Source organism: Heterocephalus glaber, unplaced genomic scaffold (genome assembly GCF_053883595.1).
Source record: "Heterocephalus glaber isolate CG9 unplaced genomic scaffold, H.glaber_assembly_v1.0 deba00000331, whole genome shotgun sequence".
Lineage (NCBI taxonomy): Eukaryota > Metazoa > Chordata > Mammalia > Rodentia > Bathyergidae > Heterocephalus > Heterocephalus glaber.
Window position 1 is genome coordinate 26493975 of NW_028258142.1, and position 19495 is coordinate 26513469.

The 19495-nt window shown below is 36.7% G+C and overlaps 1 protein-coding gene across 44 annotated transcripts in view; it reads left to right on the plus strand.

Annotated features, from left to right (window-relative positions):
• The window catches only part of Tcf4 (transcription factor 4), a 347794-nt gene that overhangs the window by 271365 nt on the left and 56934 nt on the right, over positions 1-19495 (plus strand). For all 44 annotated transcript variants that reach the window (XM_087192289.1, XM_004858380.4, XM_021239220.2 and 41 more), the window contains one exon: positions 17082-17187. In XM_087192289.1, coding sequence (XP_087048415.1) covers positions 17082-17187 — 106 coding nt within the window. The remainder of the gene's footprint in view (positions 1-17081; positions 17188-19495) is intronic.

Below are 19495 nucleotides of genomic sequence, written 5' to 3' on the forward strand. Positions count from 1 at the left end.
ATTAAAGTTTAGGAGAGTGTACAGAGGTGATGATCTATTTCATGTACAATTCCTTTAAAAAAAATCCACTGCTGTTAAAATCTGATCCAATCTTCTAAAATATTACTTCATTTCGTGTATATTTTGAAATAATCCAATTTATGGAGACATCAGTGATACTGAAAAGATGAAAAACCCTCCTCGATACACTTAAAATATATTGTCATCATCCTTATTAAAGACTATATATATATTAAAGAAAGCCTGCTTTGTCAAATGTCTGAATATAGGGATCCTCAAATTAACTTTGTTTTTGGAAGTCCTAAAAATTTTACTAGTGTGCATTTTCTTCATTTTTTTTTCCATTTTGTAGTTATCCACAAATAGAGAAATATTTATAAAATTATACTATGGATCTTTAAAGAACGTATGCAGTCAACAATCAGACCACAATTGAGTCAGAGAGTTCCTTTTATAAATTGAGGAAATACAATACCTACAAAATGCCTGATAGAATAAAAACTTACTTTCATAAGTCTCTCTTAGAGAGACACTAACTTCTCTCTCTTGAAGACAAGAGGGGGTCCAGATACCATGTTACAGAATGAATTCACTTAGTCTTTGAAGAGCTCAATACTTTTTTAGGATCTGTCCTTGTTACTGGTATATTGCAGGTATGCTCTTTTATGTCCACAAGGAAGACATTACTAGGGCAGTGTCAATTAGGAGCAGGAAAATACAAAGTCTGCCAACATTAGAATTATATTCAGATTTTATGCAACGTAACTTTTGAACAAAAGCCGAACCTTTGAGGAAAAAATATTGGGGATCCTGATGAGCTTTTTTCTTTCTTTTTTTAACTATTTGCAAATCATGGCTTCCTGATCCTAAGGAAAAAGAACCTCAAAGGGAAGGCTCAACAGCCATCCTGGACATCAAATAGCTAGTATAAAACAACATTCTGATGACTTGCATGTAAATAAATCAGAAACATATGAATTAAACTTCTCTCAAAGTGCATATGGGTTGAAAAGTAGAGAGAAGTGCTGAGAAAATGTGTTTTGGGTTTTGCTGAGCCCATGACATTTGAAAAATAGTATGACACATTGAACAAACACACAGCATGGCTTGGCTTACCCATTCCTAATATTAGCCTCCTAGTTCAACGGCAAATCAGTTTACCATGTGCCTAAATACGAGCCACCTTTGGTGTGCTCCCCCATGCTTAATTACTTGCAGTTTAAAATTTTTTCTATTAGTTCAAAAATAACATCACATTTCAAAGAAATGCAAATCTTAGCATTTTCTCACCCAGTTGGTTCATGTCAGACTATTACAGAAAATACCACAGATCATTTCACCTTAGGAACAGTCATTCTGATATGTCCCTCCTTGGTGACTGGCATGTAACAGAAGAGCATCATTAAGAAACTGGCCCCAAAGTCAATACTTTTGATGAAATTGAAAGCCAAAAACCACCGCAGGTAAAACTGTGATGAAGATGAATGATACCCTTGCTTGGCTGTATAGTACCAAGCTCAGATTGTGGCCGGCGAGCCTCTGCTTTCTTTGACACCTAGCTCTGAGAAATTACAAGCAGTGGAAGTTTTTCTACTCTCTCCCACATTGCACTCAGGAGAAACTAACATTAGGGATTCTAAATTCTGGGACAATTGTAGAATCAGTTCTTAGAGCCCTCACATCCCTTCTCCTTGATATCTTGTTCCTCAGCATCTGACTTTAAGTACAGGAACAGAACACAGAGAATGTAGGGAACAAAAATAGGCAGAGCTAAAGGCTTTTTCACTGATGGTAAGTCACTGACATGCACTTGGATGAAATCCTGTATCTGCTCTTTGGAGTAGCGCTGTTGCCTGAGATTATCAGTTTGAAGTTGCAGAGAGGCCATAGATTTCATCTTTCCTATTTAGGGAAGAGTTATTTTGGTTGCTTACAAAAACACTTTTAATATACTTTTCCTAAGTCCTTCACCCCAGTGGTGGCAAGCAGCTTGACAGTGTAGCTAAATGCTTATTGGATGCCTCCTACAAACCAGGGCTAGACTACAACTGAACAAGGCAAATGTGAGATAATCGAGTAAAACCACAAAATAATAATATAGTTTGATAATACATTGATCCAGGGAACTCAGGCAGTTAAATGTAGACAGACGAAGGGCACCTGTCCCACACTTGGCTTTGGAGGAAGTGAAGTCTAAGAATGACTAGGAATGAAGCTGGCAATATGAAGGGGCAATGACTGGAAGCAAGAGAGAACATGGCTTGTCCAATGATCTAAAAGTAATTCAGGATGGCTGCAGCTAGAGATTCAAAGGGATGATAGTAAATGATGAGCCTGAAAGATAAGCTGTGGCCAGATCCCAAAGTGCCGTGTATGCCCCGTTAAGGAGTTTAGATTTTATCATGAATGTAATGAGGACCCCTTCACATGGGTGTGCCCAAGAGGTAATTGAATTTAAAAGCGCAGAGGGATGGGAAGACCAGGAAGACTTACAGTCACAGAAGCCAAGGAAAGCAGATCTGAAAAGGAGGAAAGTCCCAGCAGTCTGAGATACTGCTGAGAGATAAAAGTGGTATTTGGCTACAGTGTTCAGTGTCTTGGGGAGTTTTGTTAATGTAGTGGATGTGGGAGGGTCAAGAGAATTGGCATCATGAAATGATATTCCTCCATCATCATCATCATCATCATCATCATCATCATCATCATCATCATCATCACATGAACACTGAGCATATTACTTACCAGACATAGAGTGATGGAAAGAATGAGAATTGTACCCCCTAGGGACTGCAGTAAATTTGGGAAAACAGATCATACATATAAACAAGCTGCAGTCCAAGAGAGCACTCACAAAAGGCAAAATGAGCAGTGTAGGCCAACCCAATGAAATGGGACCCAAATATCCCATGAAGGCATAGACAGCATTTGCTGGGCAGAGAGAAAGGGAGAGTTTCTTTCAGGTGGTGAGTGCAGCCTGAGGTTTATGTTTTGTGTTGTGTTCCTTGCCCAGGACAACTTGTTTCTAAGGTCCCATCAAATGGAAATTATAGGAAACACCATCAAATGTGATAGGAGGTCTCACCTTGTTTAAGTTTTGGAATTGTGCTGAGGGGGCTTAACTCAGTTTGTTATAGTTTCATACAATCTATTTTAAAAATCTGGCTGGAGAAACTGAGGTAAAGATAATCACAAATATAGCTGAGTCAGAGATATCTACAAATTCTATATAAATGAGCTCCTTGAGAAATTTTGCACAGAAAATGCTGGACAACTGCAGAATTGAACCATAATCTCTTTCACATCTGTGTTGTCTCCATGTGACACCTTCCTGGAGTAAGGCCACAGGTTCACCTCCATAGGTAATTCCCTAAGGAAACCACTCATGATTCCAAGAACAGTTTTTCTGTAGATACATAAAATATAAATCTGAACAGCTCTTCAGAGCTAGAAATTTGCTACATAAGCCTTGTAAGGTTAGGAAAGGACTGATTCTTTTTTTCCTTGGTTGTTTCTCTTAATTTTTTAAAAAGTTTTTTTTTTTTTGGTACCAGGGATAAAACTCAGGACCTTGTGCTCAGGAGGCAGGCGCGGTGCCACTGAGCTAAATCCCCGGCCCTTTAATAAGTTTTTATTGGCTGCTTACTGTGAGATAGAAAGCCTTTGTGTTAGATATGCTCTGAGCCATAACCTCTGCCTTTGATGGCCTTTAATATTCTGAGGAGGATAAGATATATATAATTCATAAACAATACTAATTTCTAAAATAAAGTGGTGAGAAAACTTAGAAGATGAAAGACATCCAATTAAGATTTATTCAACTCATCCTTCCCTGAAAGTTACTTAGTTCATATCCCTCTTCCTATTACCCCCACATTCCTTGTTGGACTTGTCTTGACAGATGAGTTGAATTAGCTACCTACATTCCAGGGTGATTCAATGAAAGAAAACTGAGATCATCACCATCAAAATATATTTTCAGCATCATTAGGGTGCTGGGCATGCTGTAAAAGTGAGAGACCTTAGGGTTCATACCTTCTCATGTTGTTTTCTCAGTGCATTATCTTCTGGCATTTCCTGGATGAGCATCCTAAGACAGAGAGAGAGTAAATGACCTACCTGTGGTCAGTTCCTTAATGATAGAACAGGTGCTCTCTTGTTCTTTAGAGCCCTTTAGCAGCTACTATCCCTACTTAGTTGGCTCTTGTTGTTGTTATTTTTGTTGTTGGTATATGTTTACAATACATAATAAATACATTTGTTGTAAGCAGTTGGTATACACATACAGGGCATCTTGGTCATTTTTACTTTTAAGATGTTTTAGCAGTGAAGGAAAATCACAGGCTGATTTTCTTAGAGGGTGAAGCACATTGAGTTTGCTAACAGATCACAAGTGACTTTGGTGAGAGGGCAGTTTTAATTTCAGTGGAAATGCAGCCTCTGCTCCTAATAATAGCTACATTATTTACCTAAAGTTTCTATCTAGCAACTGACTACAAGCCCTCCTGCTTGAAAAATATGGCCCATCATCTGTCTTCCCTACTGCTGGAACACCATCTCCCTACAGATGGACCCCTGCTTTTTCTTAGGGACAACACATAAGTTATGAGTCTGCTGCTATGTCATTTTTATTTGTTTTGTTTTGTTTTTAGTTGAGGTGAAATGTAGAAAACATAAGATTAACCATTATGAAGCTAACAGTCCAGAGGTATTTGATATTTTGAGAAACCGTCATATGTGTAGTCGAAAAACATTTTCATGACCCCAAAAGGAAACTTCCAACCCATTAAATATTCTTTTCTGTTTTCCAGCTGCTAAATTTTATGAAACGTTAATGTTATCTATATACAAACATGTATATACATACATTATGCATGCGTGCAAACATACACATGTATACACACACATACAGAAAGAGAATCTTACCTTCAATCCATGGATTAGAAATTTCCAGAGGACCTAATATTTTCTAATTGTGTAAATAAATATTTATTCATAATGCTTTATTTTAATAAATGTATCTCTGGGAGAGGAAAAATGAAACATCCCTTGTTTCTTTTAACTGTTCTGTATATTTCAGCTAAATTCTTATCAAATATTAATTCATTATGCCAGAAAAAGAGATCAGTTCTGAAGTTTTTATCGATTTCTTCAATATTGAAAATTTTACAAGGATTCCCTTACTTAAGCAGTTGTTTGGATTTAACATTTTTGTTTTGAAAATTCCAAGTTACTGAATAGATGAATTTAGTTATCCTAAAGGTTATATTTCTTAGAAAGAAATCGGAGGCAGTCTTACTGTAATTTTTATTATTAAAGAAATTAATATTGTTTATGATTATTTGTATCCTTCTTACTCTAGAGAAATATTTAAGGTAGCTAAATGTGAGTCTTATACTATGTGCTTTTCAAATAAAAGCATTAGATTAAATTTAAAAATACCTGAAATTTAAATTTTAGAGAAAGCCAACTTAATTGTATTTTATTTTATTTTTTGGTACTGGGGATCGAACTCAGGACCTTGTGCTTGCAAGGGAGGCGGTGGAACCACTGAGCTAAATCCCCGGCCCAACTTAATTGTATTTTAAATGGGTCTGTAGTCATAAATTAATTATTGTTGATCATTTATTCTTCTATTGCATAATCTCATTTCAAGAATATTGTCCTTTTAAATTAATCCCATACCTCTTTAAGAAAATTTTTTGAATAACCCTATGTCAATGGGATAATTCCGTTTGCATTTCTTTTGTACATTAACTTTGTATAAAATGCTAATCACTTTCATACACTTTCTGTTAGCCTAATGTACATCTTAAACCTCTCAAGTTTTGCCTTTTTTTTTTTTTTTGTAGGAAATGTGCCTTAATAACTGGCCTTGGGCTCACTGGGAACTCCACTTTCAGTCAAATCAATGAAATATTACTGTTTGATTTTACCTAAGTGCTTGCCCTCAGCATGGGGGAGGGAGCTGGGTGCTTGAATAGGTTACAAGATAGTGAGGCAACTGATTGGACATAGATGTTGACAATTTGCATACTGGTTGTTTTTTTTTTCATTTCAATCTGTGCCACGGAGTCATACATTTGGTAATTATTTCATGCTTTTGTTTTCAGTTGAAAGTAGCTAGGGCCATATGTTTTGACAGAAAAAAGATAATTCTTACTTTTTTCGGCTTTGTGAAAGGGAAGATGGGGCAATAATTTTGCAGTGTACCATGGCAGGGATTCCTGTTCAGAACTTTACCAGATTGGAAACTCACTGTTCATAACAACTTTCTTGGTAGGCAGAAGACGAAAGCATCTGTTTGAAGCACCCAGATTAAAGTTTGTTACTTCAAAGCATAACACGGGGTTCATTTATAACTTAGTATCACTATTGCTAATGGGAAAAGTAGACTTCCAGATTACTTAGCGCTTCAGATATTTGGAAGAATATTCTGACCAAGGGCTAAGACTGCTGACCCAAGGTTTGGAGCGAAAACACCTAGGATGCAGTCCCACTTCCGCAGTCAGGACAACCAAAGGCCCATGACAACTAGGGAAGGAAGGCAGTTAGTTAGCCTTCTCACAGCTAATGTCATCAGGTTCTTTTTTTTTCTAGTACCGGGGAATTGAACTCGGGTCCTTGCACTTGTGAGGCAGGCGCCAGAACCACTGAGCAAATCCCAGGCTGTCTCACAGCTAATGTATGTGGGTAGGCTGGTTGGCCACTTTGGTGGATAATCTATCTCAAAATATTATTTTAAAATGTCTTTATATTTAAATGTTTTACAGTGGTTAGTCAGAATTTTATCAAATTTCTTTTTGTGCCATTAAGTTCAAAGTCAAAGAATGTCTTTAAAGAGGATATATCCCCTTTTATGATTGGTTTGAGTATTCTTGTCTTTTCAGTATCGCTTAGAATCTCATTATCTCCGTTTTTTCTTTCTTACTTGGGTCTCTGCTCTGGGAAGGTGTGACTTTCTTCTTGTGTCTTATATGACTTTCCTCAGCATTCTTAATGCTGCTTGGAGAAGAAGGGGTGCTGAGAAATGATATCACTCAGACTGGCCGTGCCAGGACAGATACAGAACTGGACATTCTTGGAAGTAGAGAAACAGGAATAACTTAACTTAAAACTGGTTGAGTCAAACTATAACCTAATTAACATTTTTCTTCTGTGCTACTTTTCCTTATTGTAACACCCTGTCAGTCCCTTCCTACCTCCCCCATTTTGTGCTCATTCTTTCTAAAAGTTAATTCTTAGGAAAAGATCTGAGACCTCAAACCATGAAGGTGTAATAACTACCAGCAAAGTAGCAGCACTTCCTAAAGACGAGGGTGATCAGAGATGTGTTGAAAAGTGGTTTCGTGAGCCTAGGAAATTTTCCAGGGTTGCAACACTTTTACCCCTTACAGTTACGTTTCTGGACTGAAATCTGCAGCAGTGAAATTAATTTTTTTACTCAATGGCACCCAAACTTATTTGAGCTTACATCTCTTTTAAAAAGGCACATTTACCTACTCTCATTCAATAAGGGATGTTAGCGCTAGGTTTTGGGCAGCGACATGTAAACTAGGGTTCAGAAAAGGACTGGAGAATGACACACGTAGGACCCTTACAGGTGGACCATTACAGCTAATTGCCTCCACCTGCTATAGAAAGCGCAGCTCCAAACACATCAAGAAGTGAAATGCACCAAAACCCATTTTAGCAGAACCTACAAACACTGGTCTTTTTTCTGTATTGTTATAATGTTATTCTTACTCTGATGTGTATCTTGTGTGTGGTGTGTTTTTTATTCATTCACACATGTAGGCGCTTGGTAACTATTTGAACCTACTCTGTGGTAGTCACTATACACACACATACACACAAATACACCCAAGCACCTGTGCATTTTTTTTTCTTAATAATTGTTTAATCCTATTTTTTCTGTGACCAGCTAGCCTTCACAGGCTGGAGTGTATAAGAGACAACAATAATCAACCCTGGAATAAACCTAAAATTAATTTCTGTCTTTATTGTAGAATTATAGAAATTGTTTATATCAGGAAGAGTTGCTGCCCTTATTTAATTGATAAAACAGTGTTTTAATAGAGGTCACAAAACTCCTTATTGCCAGATAGAACCAACACGTTTTGATGTTCCAACACCTTTTAATGAAGCAGTAGTTGTCATCTAAAAAAACGCAGACAATTGGCTGCCAAAGGTGAAAAATGTGTTGAGATGGGAGATGATCTCTTAGACACACTTGACAGTAATGAATTTGATGTAAGTGTAAATAGAGATTTAGATAAGTTAACTATATATGTTTAAGAGATAACCAGAGTAATGCTCATGAGTAGAAATAACACATCAGGATTTTCTTAACATTACCTTTAATTTCTGATAAGCATTCAATAAATAAAAGTTGGGAAAACAACTTAGTTAAGTGTTTAGAACATATTAAAGAGTTGTGATATGCTTGCATCCACAGTCTTTTATCTGTGCCAATCTGAGGCTGCAGATGGAGCCAACTCCCATGGGAATAAGTAACCTAAAGATTGGAACCAGGAAGAAGTCAGGTTTCACCTGAACCAAATTTTATCCAATTAATTGTTTCAAGAGGCCTTTAGTCAGGTGTAACTTGATCATTTTAAGGCACTTTCAGCCATGGCCAGGGTACTCATGATGTTGGCAGTGGACATTCCTGTGATCTACCACGTTGAATGTAATAGCAAACATACAGCAGCTGCTCACTTAGTGCCAAGAGCAAGTGAAATGCAGGTGTAAAAATAAAAGAAGTATTTGGAGCCAGAGGCTGTACACAGACATGAGATTATATTCTCGTTTCACTGTAATACATCAGGTAGTACAGTGGTTTTTATCAGTTTAGTGTCTTGGTGTTTGATCTTGGATCTGGTTTCACCACTAAATGCCACCGTAACTCTGAGCACATGACCTAGTCTCTCTGTTTCTGTGGTACTGTAAACAGGTGTGTTAATACCTGTCACTTCTTAGTTCAGCTTCATGTCTGGAAGACAGATAAATGGTTCTTTTCCTCATAGCAACACTCAAGAACTCCCCGTGTGCTGCTCTGACCATGATCATCTTGTGTTCTCTTTAGACAAAACAGGACTCTTGTGTTTTGGCCCCTTGGTTGCTAATTACCAAGTAGTCTGTGGGCTACTTGGACTTCCGGGACTCCTCAGCAGGGCTGGGTTTGGTAGAAGCCCATAAACCAGCACCCTGGAGAAAATTATTAGCTATCAAAAGGTACTGCTGAAGTGGTTCACAGCCCAAATTCGGAAACAGCACTTCCTGATTTTGAATCTCAATTTAGCTGTGGGACTGTGAACACTTAAGTTACTAACCTCTCCGTGCCTCAGATTTCTTAGCTGTAAAACTAGGATGATAATGGAACAGTCAGGTTAGTGAAAGAAAAAATGAGTACATGTATAATTTGGCTGGAATAGTATCTGGCATATCGTCAGTAGAACGTTAACTATTCTTATCACTGTCATCAGTTTGTCCTGCCAACTGTGACAGGAACTTGGGACACAGCAGGCATTGGGACCAGGTCTCTTGCAGTTGTCAAGAATATTAAGCTCTTACTACCACAGTAAAATGTTCTTCTTCATTTCTCATTGGTAATACTCTGTATACCTCCCTGGGATGGCTGTAGAAATTCAGTAGGATAATATGTGAAAATAGCTTAAGATCTCAGGTGTTCTCTGTGATGTCATACATTTCCTACATCTTTGATATCAGAGCAAAATGAGCCCACACATCTCTCCTGGAGGTTTTGCTGCCTCGAGGTTGCAGTGATAACACCTTGAAGATGCTTCCAAAATAGCAGGCCACTACGTAGATCTGAGTTGCCGTTATAGTAGTAGTAGTAGTAGTGGTTCTGTCTTAGGTGTGTTTGTTTTTAATTGAAGCAAGGTTTTTTTTTCCTCTCCCTTGTACATGTGGAAAGCTATGCCCAACTCCTTTTTATTAGGAGTTTGAAATTTGATTTAGAGATTTGAAAAATATACTATACTTAGCTATGTAAAAAACAGAGGAGGAACACTATTGTCTTTTTATTTGAAAGGGTGATGCCTGGCCATAAAGAACTGTAGGTTTTTCTGCATCCCCTGGTATGCTTGCTTGTGGAAGGCACACTTGAGAGTCAGTGTGGCTTGCTGTTTTTTCTCTACTGGCGCTGAGCTTGCGGCAGGCTGAGCGCACTGGTGGAGGAGCTTGCAGGCTGCACTCTGTCCATCTGTGATCTGAATCGCTCAGGTCCCCGCTTCCTGCCTTTTTGTGGAACCTCTTGATATTTCTGCAGTTCTGTCTTTTGAGGAATAAATACACAAACATGGAAAGGAACTGATACTACAATTTTGCCACTTTTTAATGAAGAAAAGGAAATTTGCTTGACAAGGAAAGAACTCTTGGGTGAAAATCACTTATAGGATTTAGCTTCAGGTATTATTTACTTATGAATAGATAATCAAGACTCAGTTGATAAATTTAGAAGGGGGTACAATTATGTGTGGGATTTGTGATGGAGCGTATGGAAGCATGTTCACAGTGATTTGTGTTCTAAATATATTAACATGTTCAAGAAATTTCTTTTTGTGGAAATATAAGCACTTTCTTATTCATATATTTTTATGATATAAACTGGTAGAGTAAAAATAGTGTTGTTCAGCTAATAGAAATAAAGCAAGAATATCATGCACATGACTGCATCATTTTACATATGTTTAGATAGTCATGAAATAGTCTTTTTCTTCTGGACTGTCAATAAAGATAGTTTTGGAGTAAAATTCTTACTATGAACTGTTGTAGGGCACTTAGAATTGCTTAATTCCTTTAAAAAACTTCCAGGTGGTTTAACTGGAAATAAAAGTTACACAAATTCATGAGCTTACACTTCAGAAATGTTTCCATTTATAGTAAATAGCTATCCCTTTTCCAATACATTGTATGCATTTGTATGTTGTCTCTGCAGTTCCTATTTATGTGACAATAATGCAGATTGGCCTTAACCATCGCTCGAGTAAAGGAAGAATCTTCCATTAATAAATATTCTTTGACTTGATTATATAGCCTGAGAATATATGAGAATATAATGGATGAATGACCTTTGTACCTGGAGTTTGCTTTTTTGGCTTCTTTTGTTTTTGTTTTGAGTTTCTGCACTCTCAGGGCTGTTGCAGGATATGCCTTTGAGCATGAACTGCCTTTATACTTTACAATACAGCATTCAGCTATGTTACTTGAATCTGGTTATTAACCTTCCTTGGCATTTTGCTGCCCATTAGAACCTTTAAGTTAGGGAATTAGAAAGATGTGAGAAGGGAGAGGGCCAAGAAGACTGGGAAAGAAGTCAAGAGCCTGCACTCTGTCCAGGCCCCTGGGTAAGTGCCCTAACTTTCATTCTCCTGCAAAATGAAGGTGAACTCTTTTGAGCATTGAAAGTGCAACGCCAAGAAGTAGGGCAGGTGCCATGGCGGCAGGTGTAGAAGTAGCGTGAAAAGAGAATGGAGAACCAATTCAAATTTTTTTTTTAAAATAATGAGAACCTGAGAACAACTGAATAAAGGGATCCAGTTACCGATGACATGGAAACACATTAGAAAAAGTTGAAAAATTTGTTCACCTTTTTCTTTTGTCCAAAAAAAAAAAAAAAGTGATTTCACCATGTCTAACTGTAATTCCTTTGTCAGAACCAAGAGGAGCCAAGGATGAAATTGCAGTTCAAGAGCTTCTACTTTTCCTTCCTACATAGCCAGAAAGCTGGGGTCACAGATAGTTTTCCATGGTGTTGCAAGTTGCATTTTAGCAGATGATTATAAAAAATGACCTTAAGAAATAATTAAGAAATGTAATTGTACATAGGACTCTAAGTCTTCCTCCTTACTGAGACTCATGTTTTTGAAAAATTACTGTAAAACTCGAGGGTCCAACCTACTTGTATGGTATTGAGTGGATCACCTCTGAGTGAGTTTCCACATTAATTGCTGGGAAACTTCAAAATCTGTGTCTATCTCTCTGGACTTCATCAGCACATGGTAAGCTCTTGTCATCTGAGTGCTGCACTCTTATATTTGAGCAACTTTGTGCAGTCTCCAAAGGTTTGAGTTACGCGGTGAGCATAGCCAGTACTTGGGCATCTGTGGCATCATTCTGCTTTGCTGCTTTCTACTAGTTGTAGGGCATACAGAAACTATAAGGATCTGAAAGCCTTAATTACAATTTTTCAGTTCTGATTCTCTTTGGAAATTAGATACAGTGGCACTTGGAGAATCACTAGGAGTAGCAATGTTAAGGAATAGTGCAAGTCAGCTGTGCCAATCGGTGGCCATCACTCAACCCTAGATAGTAACATTACTCAGGGTACATGATCTGAAGCCACTTCTGCTTGTCCCTCAGAGTTACAGTTTCCCCTTCAGAAGGCAGATTTCTTAACATATACTTGGTTTCACCATAAGCATACCTTAGACATTTTACCTTCTGAAAAAGGAATCATCAGATCCCACAAGATATTTCAATGAATTTTGACTAAAGTATAGCTTCATTTGATAGCTAAAAATACTACCTTTTTCTTTTTTTCCATTTAAGAGCAAGAAACTTTTTATTAGGAAGAGTGTAGACTTTGATAATTAGTTCAGATCTTGGATTATCACTTGGAAGATTTTTAACATGGGGAGGTGACTTAACCTTCCAGAGTTGTATTTATCTAGTTAATAAAAACAATAGCAGTACGCATAGGCACTAGTGCCTGATTTTTTAAATTTTTTTGTATGCTCAGTATGTGTCAGGTACCATTCTAGTTGCTTCATACATATTATACCATTTAATTCTCATAAGAACTTTGCAGAGCAAGCATTGTGATTCCTGTTTTACATGTAAGAATCTGAAGACCAGAGAAGTTAAAAGTAACAGATCCTAATAAACCGCAGAACTTGTGATCAGACCCAGGCTGGTTTGGGCTGGCACATTATGCCTCTCAGCCATACCTAAGTCTGGTGATTTAGAAATAATACTATTAGTGGTAACACCTTGTGCGATCTTTATGAAGATTAGAAATAACATAGTTGGAATTCGAGCCACAAAAACTCGCCCACGGGAGACCCCAAACATATGGTCATCATTGTTTTTGTTTTTTGGTACTGGGGATCAAACTCAGGACCTTGTACTTGCAAGGCAGGCAGAGTACCACTGAGCTCAATCACTGGCCTAATTGTTATTTTAATAGCTCCACAAATGAAACTGACAAACTAAGATTTTTAAAGATGGCAGCATCAAGTGGAAAAGGACTCAAACTCTCCTCTCAGGGTTTGCTGGTTTGTGTGCTCGTTTTCTTCTTTTCTAATACTCAGAGGTTCTGTTTAGATCATATTATACTGTTGTTTCTTTGGTGACGACAGAAAAGATAGCTGGGAACAATAAAGGGAGCAGCCAGTGCCACCACAGTAGTACTTCTCAAACTACAACAGAAATTAAATCTGTAAAAAGAAACATTTTTTTACTCTTACCAGTTCAGTGCTTAGTATTAGCTAGAGCTCTGTTGAGTTTATAATTTCTATGTATGATTTTATTCAAATCCAAGATTGTAAGAGAAAAGATGATGGTGCTGTTTTAATATGAAAGACATTGTGCTGTTAGTTTCCCGTGAGGCTATTACTCAACAAATAATTCCGTGAAAGAGCTATGTCTTGTGAGCTTGGACCAACAATCCCCATTTCCAATTTGGCAACAAAATTTCACACTTCTTTAGTTACTGTTGTAGGGAGAATCAGAATGCCAAGTCACCTTGATCTAAGCCACCTTATTGAAAAAGAATTTAAGTGTGGATTTTTATTTTCCATTAGGTTTTTCTCATGTTTCATTGTTGGGGTTACTTCAGTTTATTGTACTAGAGCATAGGATTTTTATTTCATTTCAAATTGGACTGATTTTCTGGTGTTAGGTATTAAAAGCAATTCCACTTGTGTTAGTAATCTTTTTTATATACCTAGAATAATAGTGAAACCTAAGTACATGTGAGCCTTTCTTATTGAATTTAATATTAGTATTAAAATCTTATTGAAACCTGTACTTTGAAGTCTTTTGATTGAGAAATTGGCAAAATAATTGAGCAAAGTAGAAATAATAAAACAGCTCACTGGTCATCCTGGTTATTAAAAATTAAAACACTAAAGATAGACTAAAGTGTGAACTTTATACTCACTGTGTTTATTTAAATACCTTATACCTCCACTACCATCTTAAAAAGAAGTACCTATTAAATGTTGAGAAATAAAGAACAGATAGTTTTATGTCTGTAGCAAGTTGCTTTGCCCCTTCCATTATTGAATTTTATGATTTAAAAAATATAGGGTGTTGGGCCGGGGATTTAGCTCAGTGGTTCCACCGCCTGCCTCGCAAGCACAGGGACCCAAGTTTGATCCCCGGTAGCCCCCAAAATATATATATATATATATATATATATATATATATATATATATATATATGGTGTTGAGCTAAATAAATTCATTGGTTCCTTCTACTTTTAAAAAGTATAGTTCTTTGCAACATTTATTTTACATAATAAACAATACAGAGAGCTGCTTTAAAAATAACTTTAAGAAAGATGAAGTATATAAAGGCAAAAGGAATAACATTGTATGTAATTTGTAAATTGCTATATGAGGAAATGCTATGAGGTACACAGAAATTGCGTTTTTAAAAACTAAAAATTTTCAATTTTGTTAATAAAAATTTTATCTTTTTTAAAATTTTCAATTGACTATACTACTAGAAGATACCTAGTATAATATATCTAACACTGTAGATATTCTTTTCTATGCAGGCAGTATTTAGGATTTTGGAGTAAGTGGTCTTACCCTTTGAAGTAAATGATATTTAAACTTGATCATAATTCAGAGTGAGAGTAGCCTTTGTATAAATTACTAAAATTAACCCAAAATTTTCCTTATTCCAAAAATTCAAAAACTGGAAAAAAAAAGATGAAACTTGTTAGGTGTCATCAAGTAGTGTCGACATAATAATATACATGCTTAAAAGTAATGTAATAGAATATATAATTAAAATTAAGCAATATATTAAAATAATTGCTTTCAGTTGTTTTAAAACATAAAGTAACTTAATGAATTTTTCCAGTTTTATAATAAATCTACATTGATTTCTGAAATTGAGGGATAATATATGGTACTAAAGCTAAATGTACTATGTGTACTGGCCAAATGCATGTCAGCCTAATAGCATGTGGATATATTGTAGTCATGATGTGCTCATTTCTCTCATTAGTGAGATAATATGATCTTCAGTTTTCCCCTTCCCTAGAAGGTGCTGTTTCTTTCATCTTCTTTTAGCCCTCACCGCAGACTTTCTTTAAATATATGTAGTAGTACTTCTCAAACTGCTATATAGTTTTCTAGAAAATACTGAAATTTGCTCGACAGAATTTAGGTTATTGATTTAGTTTTACATTTCTGCTCTACATTTTATTACTTGTTCCTCATAGATACTTAAAAATGTTTTTTCTTCTCTTGTGGGGAGCCCTATGAAAAAAGGAGCAAATTGCTCTTTATATGTTTAAACTGTGAAGAAAATTACAAAATAAAATCCTATGAAATGCAGGTCTTAACTCCCTTTGTGAGTTAAGAAAAAATCCTTGTTTTCTAAAATGTGAGTTTTTCTGGTTTCTGTTTTGTGTAATCTTTAGAACCTTCTCCCAATTTTCAAGGGCTGGGGGTGGTGGTGGCAAATGTCGCATTTGTGTGATATATAGATGTGTGTACATATTCTCCCGCATCTGTCCCGATGGACCTATCCTTTGTGAAATCCTAAACCTTGTATTAGTGCTTAGTTTGTGATTCATGGTGATCTGAGAGCAATTATATAATTTTTCTTAGGGTGTTTATTCGATGTGTGCCATAAAAAAGAGACGGGAGTTATTTTTTGGTAACCCTGCAGTTGCCTTTTTATTGGTGAATTTCTTTTCCTTTTACTGTGACCTGTAAATATCACTGCAGGCTCACTGCCAATTTCGTAAGCCGCTGCCTGCTTCAAAATGGAGGCAGGAAGGTATCCATTTTCATCAGGAGGATGACAGTGTTTCGGTCTTTCCAACCATCTGGAGAGAGGAACTTTTAGAGCAAAAGAAAATGGGGTTAAAAAATTATATTTAACAGAAAAGGCAAGGGGAAAAACCAATTAAACTATACCTTATGAATTAATACTTTTCTACTATGCTGTCCTGTTTAAAGGAAACATAAACAAGAAAATACACAAGCTATTTTTACAAAGAACTAGTTCCCCAAAGCTCATGAGTATTAGTAAACAAATATAAGTAAATTAGATTTTTGGCACACTTTTTAAGTTTATTGTACACACATATAATAAGCACTAAAAAGGAGCCCCCTCTTTCTGTGTACACACTGATTGTAGGTGGTCTTGTGTAGATCCAGATTTTTAATGGTCCTTTTCGTGCATCTCTGCAAAAAGCTGACACTATGGGAATTTAATAGTCCAAGATATATTTATCGCTTTCTGTGGTCTAGATGATTCATCCCTCCCTCCATCTCCCTGTCAGTCCCTGCCTCTCTCCCTTCAAAAGTGAAAATTTCGATTGAAAAGTAGAGTTTTTACTCTGTCTTTTGGGAAAGGCTTAATGCATGTCTTTCTGGTTTCACCTTTCACACACTTCTGGGCCATGTATGTTTACAGAAAGTGGAGATGCTTAGACTCAGGGCTACCCTAAGGGTATTCCAGGGTATATTTACAACTAGACATGGTTTGCAATATTCCTGTCTGTAACTGGAAAATACCATACCTGGTCATTTTCTGTTCACACAAATATATGGAGCATTTTCTTTTTTGTTTTGCTGTGTTCTAAAGGGGCAGTGTTTCTAGAATTAGTTCAGATTGAAACTGCACAGGGATAGGAATTTAGCTTCTTTTTGGTACCGGGGATCGAACTCAGGACCTTGCACTTGGAAGTCAGGCACAGTGCCACTGAGCTAAATCCCCAACCCCTGGAATTTAGCTTCTTATAAAATAATGGACACTGAGATGCATTGGTCAATGCAGAAAGCAAAACTCACTTGGTTCTTCTTCCTCAGGTCTATGCTCCATCAGCAAGCACTGCCGACTACAATAGGGACTCGCCAGGCTACCCTTCCTCAAAACCAGCAGCCAGCACTTTCCCTAGCTCCTTCTTCATGCAAGGTAAGGTTCTTGTTCATGTATAGGGAAACCTGTCAGGTTTTTACACGTCACGTTGGGAGCAAAATAAACAGGATAGTAGACAAGGATGAAATATAGTGGAGGTCATGTTCTTTTTAGGAACTAAATTCCTTAAAAATTAACTAACTAAAACTTTATTAAGACTTTTTAAAAAAATAAAGCCCTTTACGCAACTATAAGTTAAGATTATATCAATCTGCTTCACTTAAAACCCATTCTACTGTTCTTCTAGGGGTGACCTCTTAAGCATCTTTGCCATTCTCAAAACCTGTGTTACATTTAGGAGTGTTTAAGTGGGGAGTATGTTTTAACCATCTTGGATTTAGTCAACAGGGAACAGATTCTCCTTATGTATAATTTATATAAAAATTTCAACCACTTACTAATTTGCGAGTAACAATAAGAGTTCCACTAAGTCAAAGTAAGCCAGCTAAAGATTGGGATATCACATGGTGAAAGCTCTATCCCAACAGGCTGACTGATTTAGAGTGGAAAGAAAAAAACTTTTTTCAGGGGAACAACATATAAAAAATTATAGGATGATAAGATATATTTGTTCTTTTAATTGTGCACTGTACTTAGTTAAATGCAGATAAATGTGTGTCCTGCCCCTGGTAGCATATCTCCTTTCTGCTTCCTGGAAAAGTCTGAGATGTTGAAATGACAGCAGCTACTTCAAGAATGGCCTACTTAGAGGATGCAGCAAAGGGCTCCATTCCTGACATATCCACTACACTTATTTTTAAAATGCAGTGATCCTTTTGCCAAGTTACCCTGTATGTAAATGTGGAGTTTACCTAGGACCCTGTCCACAGAACTTTTAACTTTTATTGCCTGGGTGTGAAACCCTATGGGACTTCTTTCTCTGCGCCACTCTGAGAAGGACCATGTCACGGGAAGAGGAGGGGAAAAGTACCTGCGAAGCAGCCTGGTGCCTCAGTGGACATACTGGAAACTTCTGATAAAAAGAGATTTATTTTCTTTCACTTCAGAGTGTTAGCTTTTTCAGGTTGCTGGTTTACATGTGAAATTACATGGAAAGTCTATAAAATTGAATCGTATGGGTCCCTCGGGAATAGAGAATGTGTTCTACACATAATGGAGTTTCTGTTCACAGGGATCCTTTATCTTTGTGACCTGTCCTAGGTGTAACTCTCATAGGGACACAGCAAACTAGTCACTTGAGTGTGTCAGTGCCATGATGAAGGACTTAATTACCTTCTACAGTCAACCGTTAGGTGCCACAGCGTCAGCTCCCCTCTTTTGAGCAGTGGTAGAAATTTCTTACAGGTGTTTTCAGGTTTTGTCAACTCAAGGATTTGACACTCAAAACAGATTTTCACCTAGAAAGTTGACAGGATAGGTTTCTTCTGTCTGCTTGGAAAAGGAGCTTGCTTGAACTGTACACATTGCAGGGTTAGCCAGGTAAATTAAAGCAGTTGGCACATTTACATAGCAGACTACACAAAATAAGAGGAGCAAATTCGTTTTTCTGTGTATGAATACTCAAAAAGGAAAAAAAATTGAGCTGACATTTATGATGAGCACAATTAATTTGCACACATCTAATTCTATTCTTTCAAAACAACATTATGCCAAGATCATGGGATGTGATAAATATTAATTTACTGTGAAAAGCATAATTTATGTAAAATAAGTATTTTTATAAGTCTGCATCAAGTATTCTGTGTTAACAATCCTAAATGTATTGCCACCCTGTGTATCATGTCAGAATGTTTCAAAAGACTTAATGATATGTAGTCTCCTTTTATTTGTCAAGCATGAAGTCTATTTAAGATGTTAATGGACTTGAACTTCATATTTGAATTTAAACTTTTGCAATCTGAGGACTAAAGTACATTTAGTAAATAACTTTTTGGAAAACCTATTTTCACCTGACAACCCCAGGAACATGCATCCTGATTGCTGACTTACCTCGGCTTCCTTCAGTAGAGGGCTACCTGGTGCCCTGAGAATTCAAGGCTTGAAACAGCATGGCACTACTGTGAATGATAAACAGAGGCTGTCTGGGGCACATTGTAAACTTAGTATTGTGGCTTCTTTTTTTAACTTTAATTTTAACCTTCTAGTTAAAACGCTAAACTATCAAAATCACAGGCATGATTTTGCTTGCATAGTTCTTAAAGAAATCTACCATCTATTCTTTTCTGTTCTAAAGCTAGTCCAGTTCTGAAACTCTTAACTTCTGGATTTAAAAATTGACTGAAAAACAGCTTCATGAAAATACAGTATCAAATTTAACTTCATATTACCTAGGTATTTAAGGCTT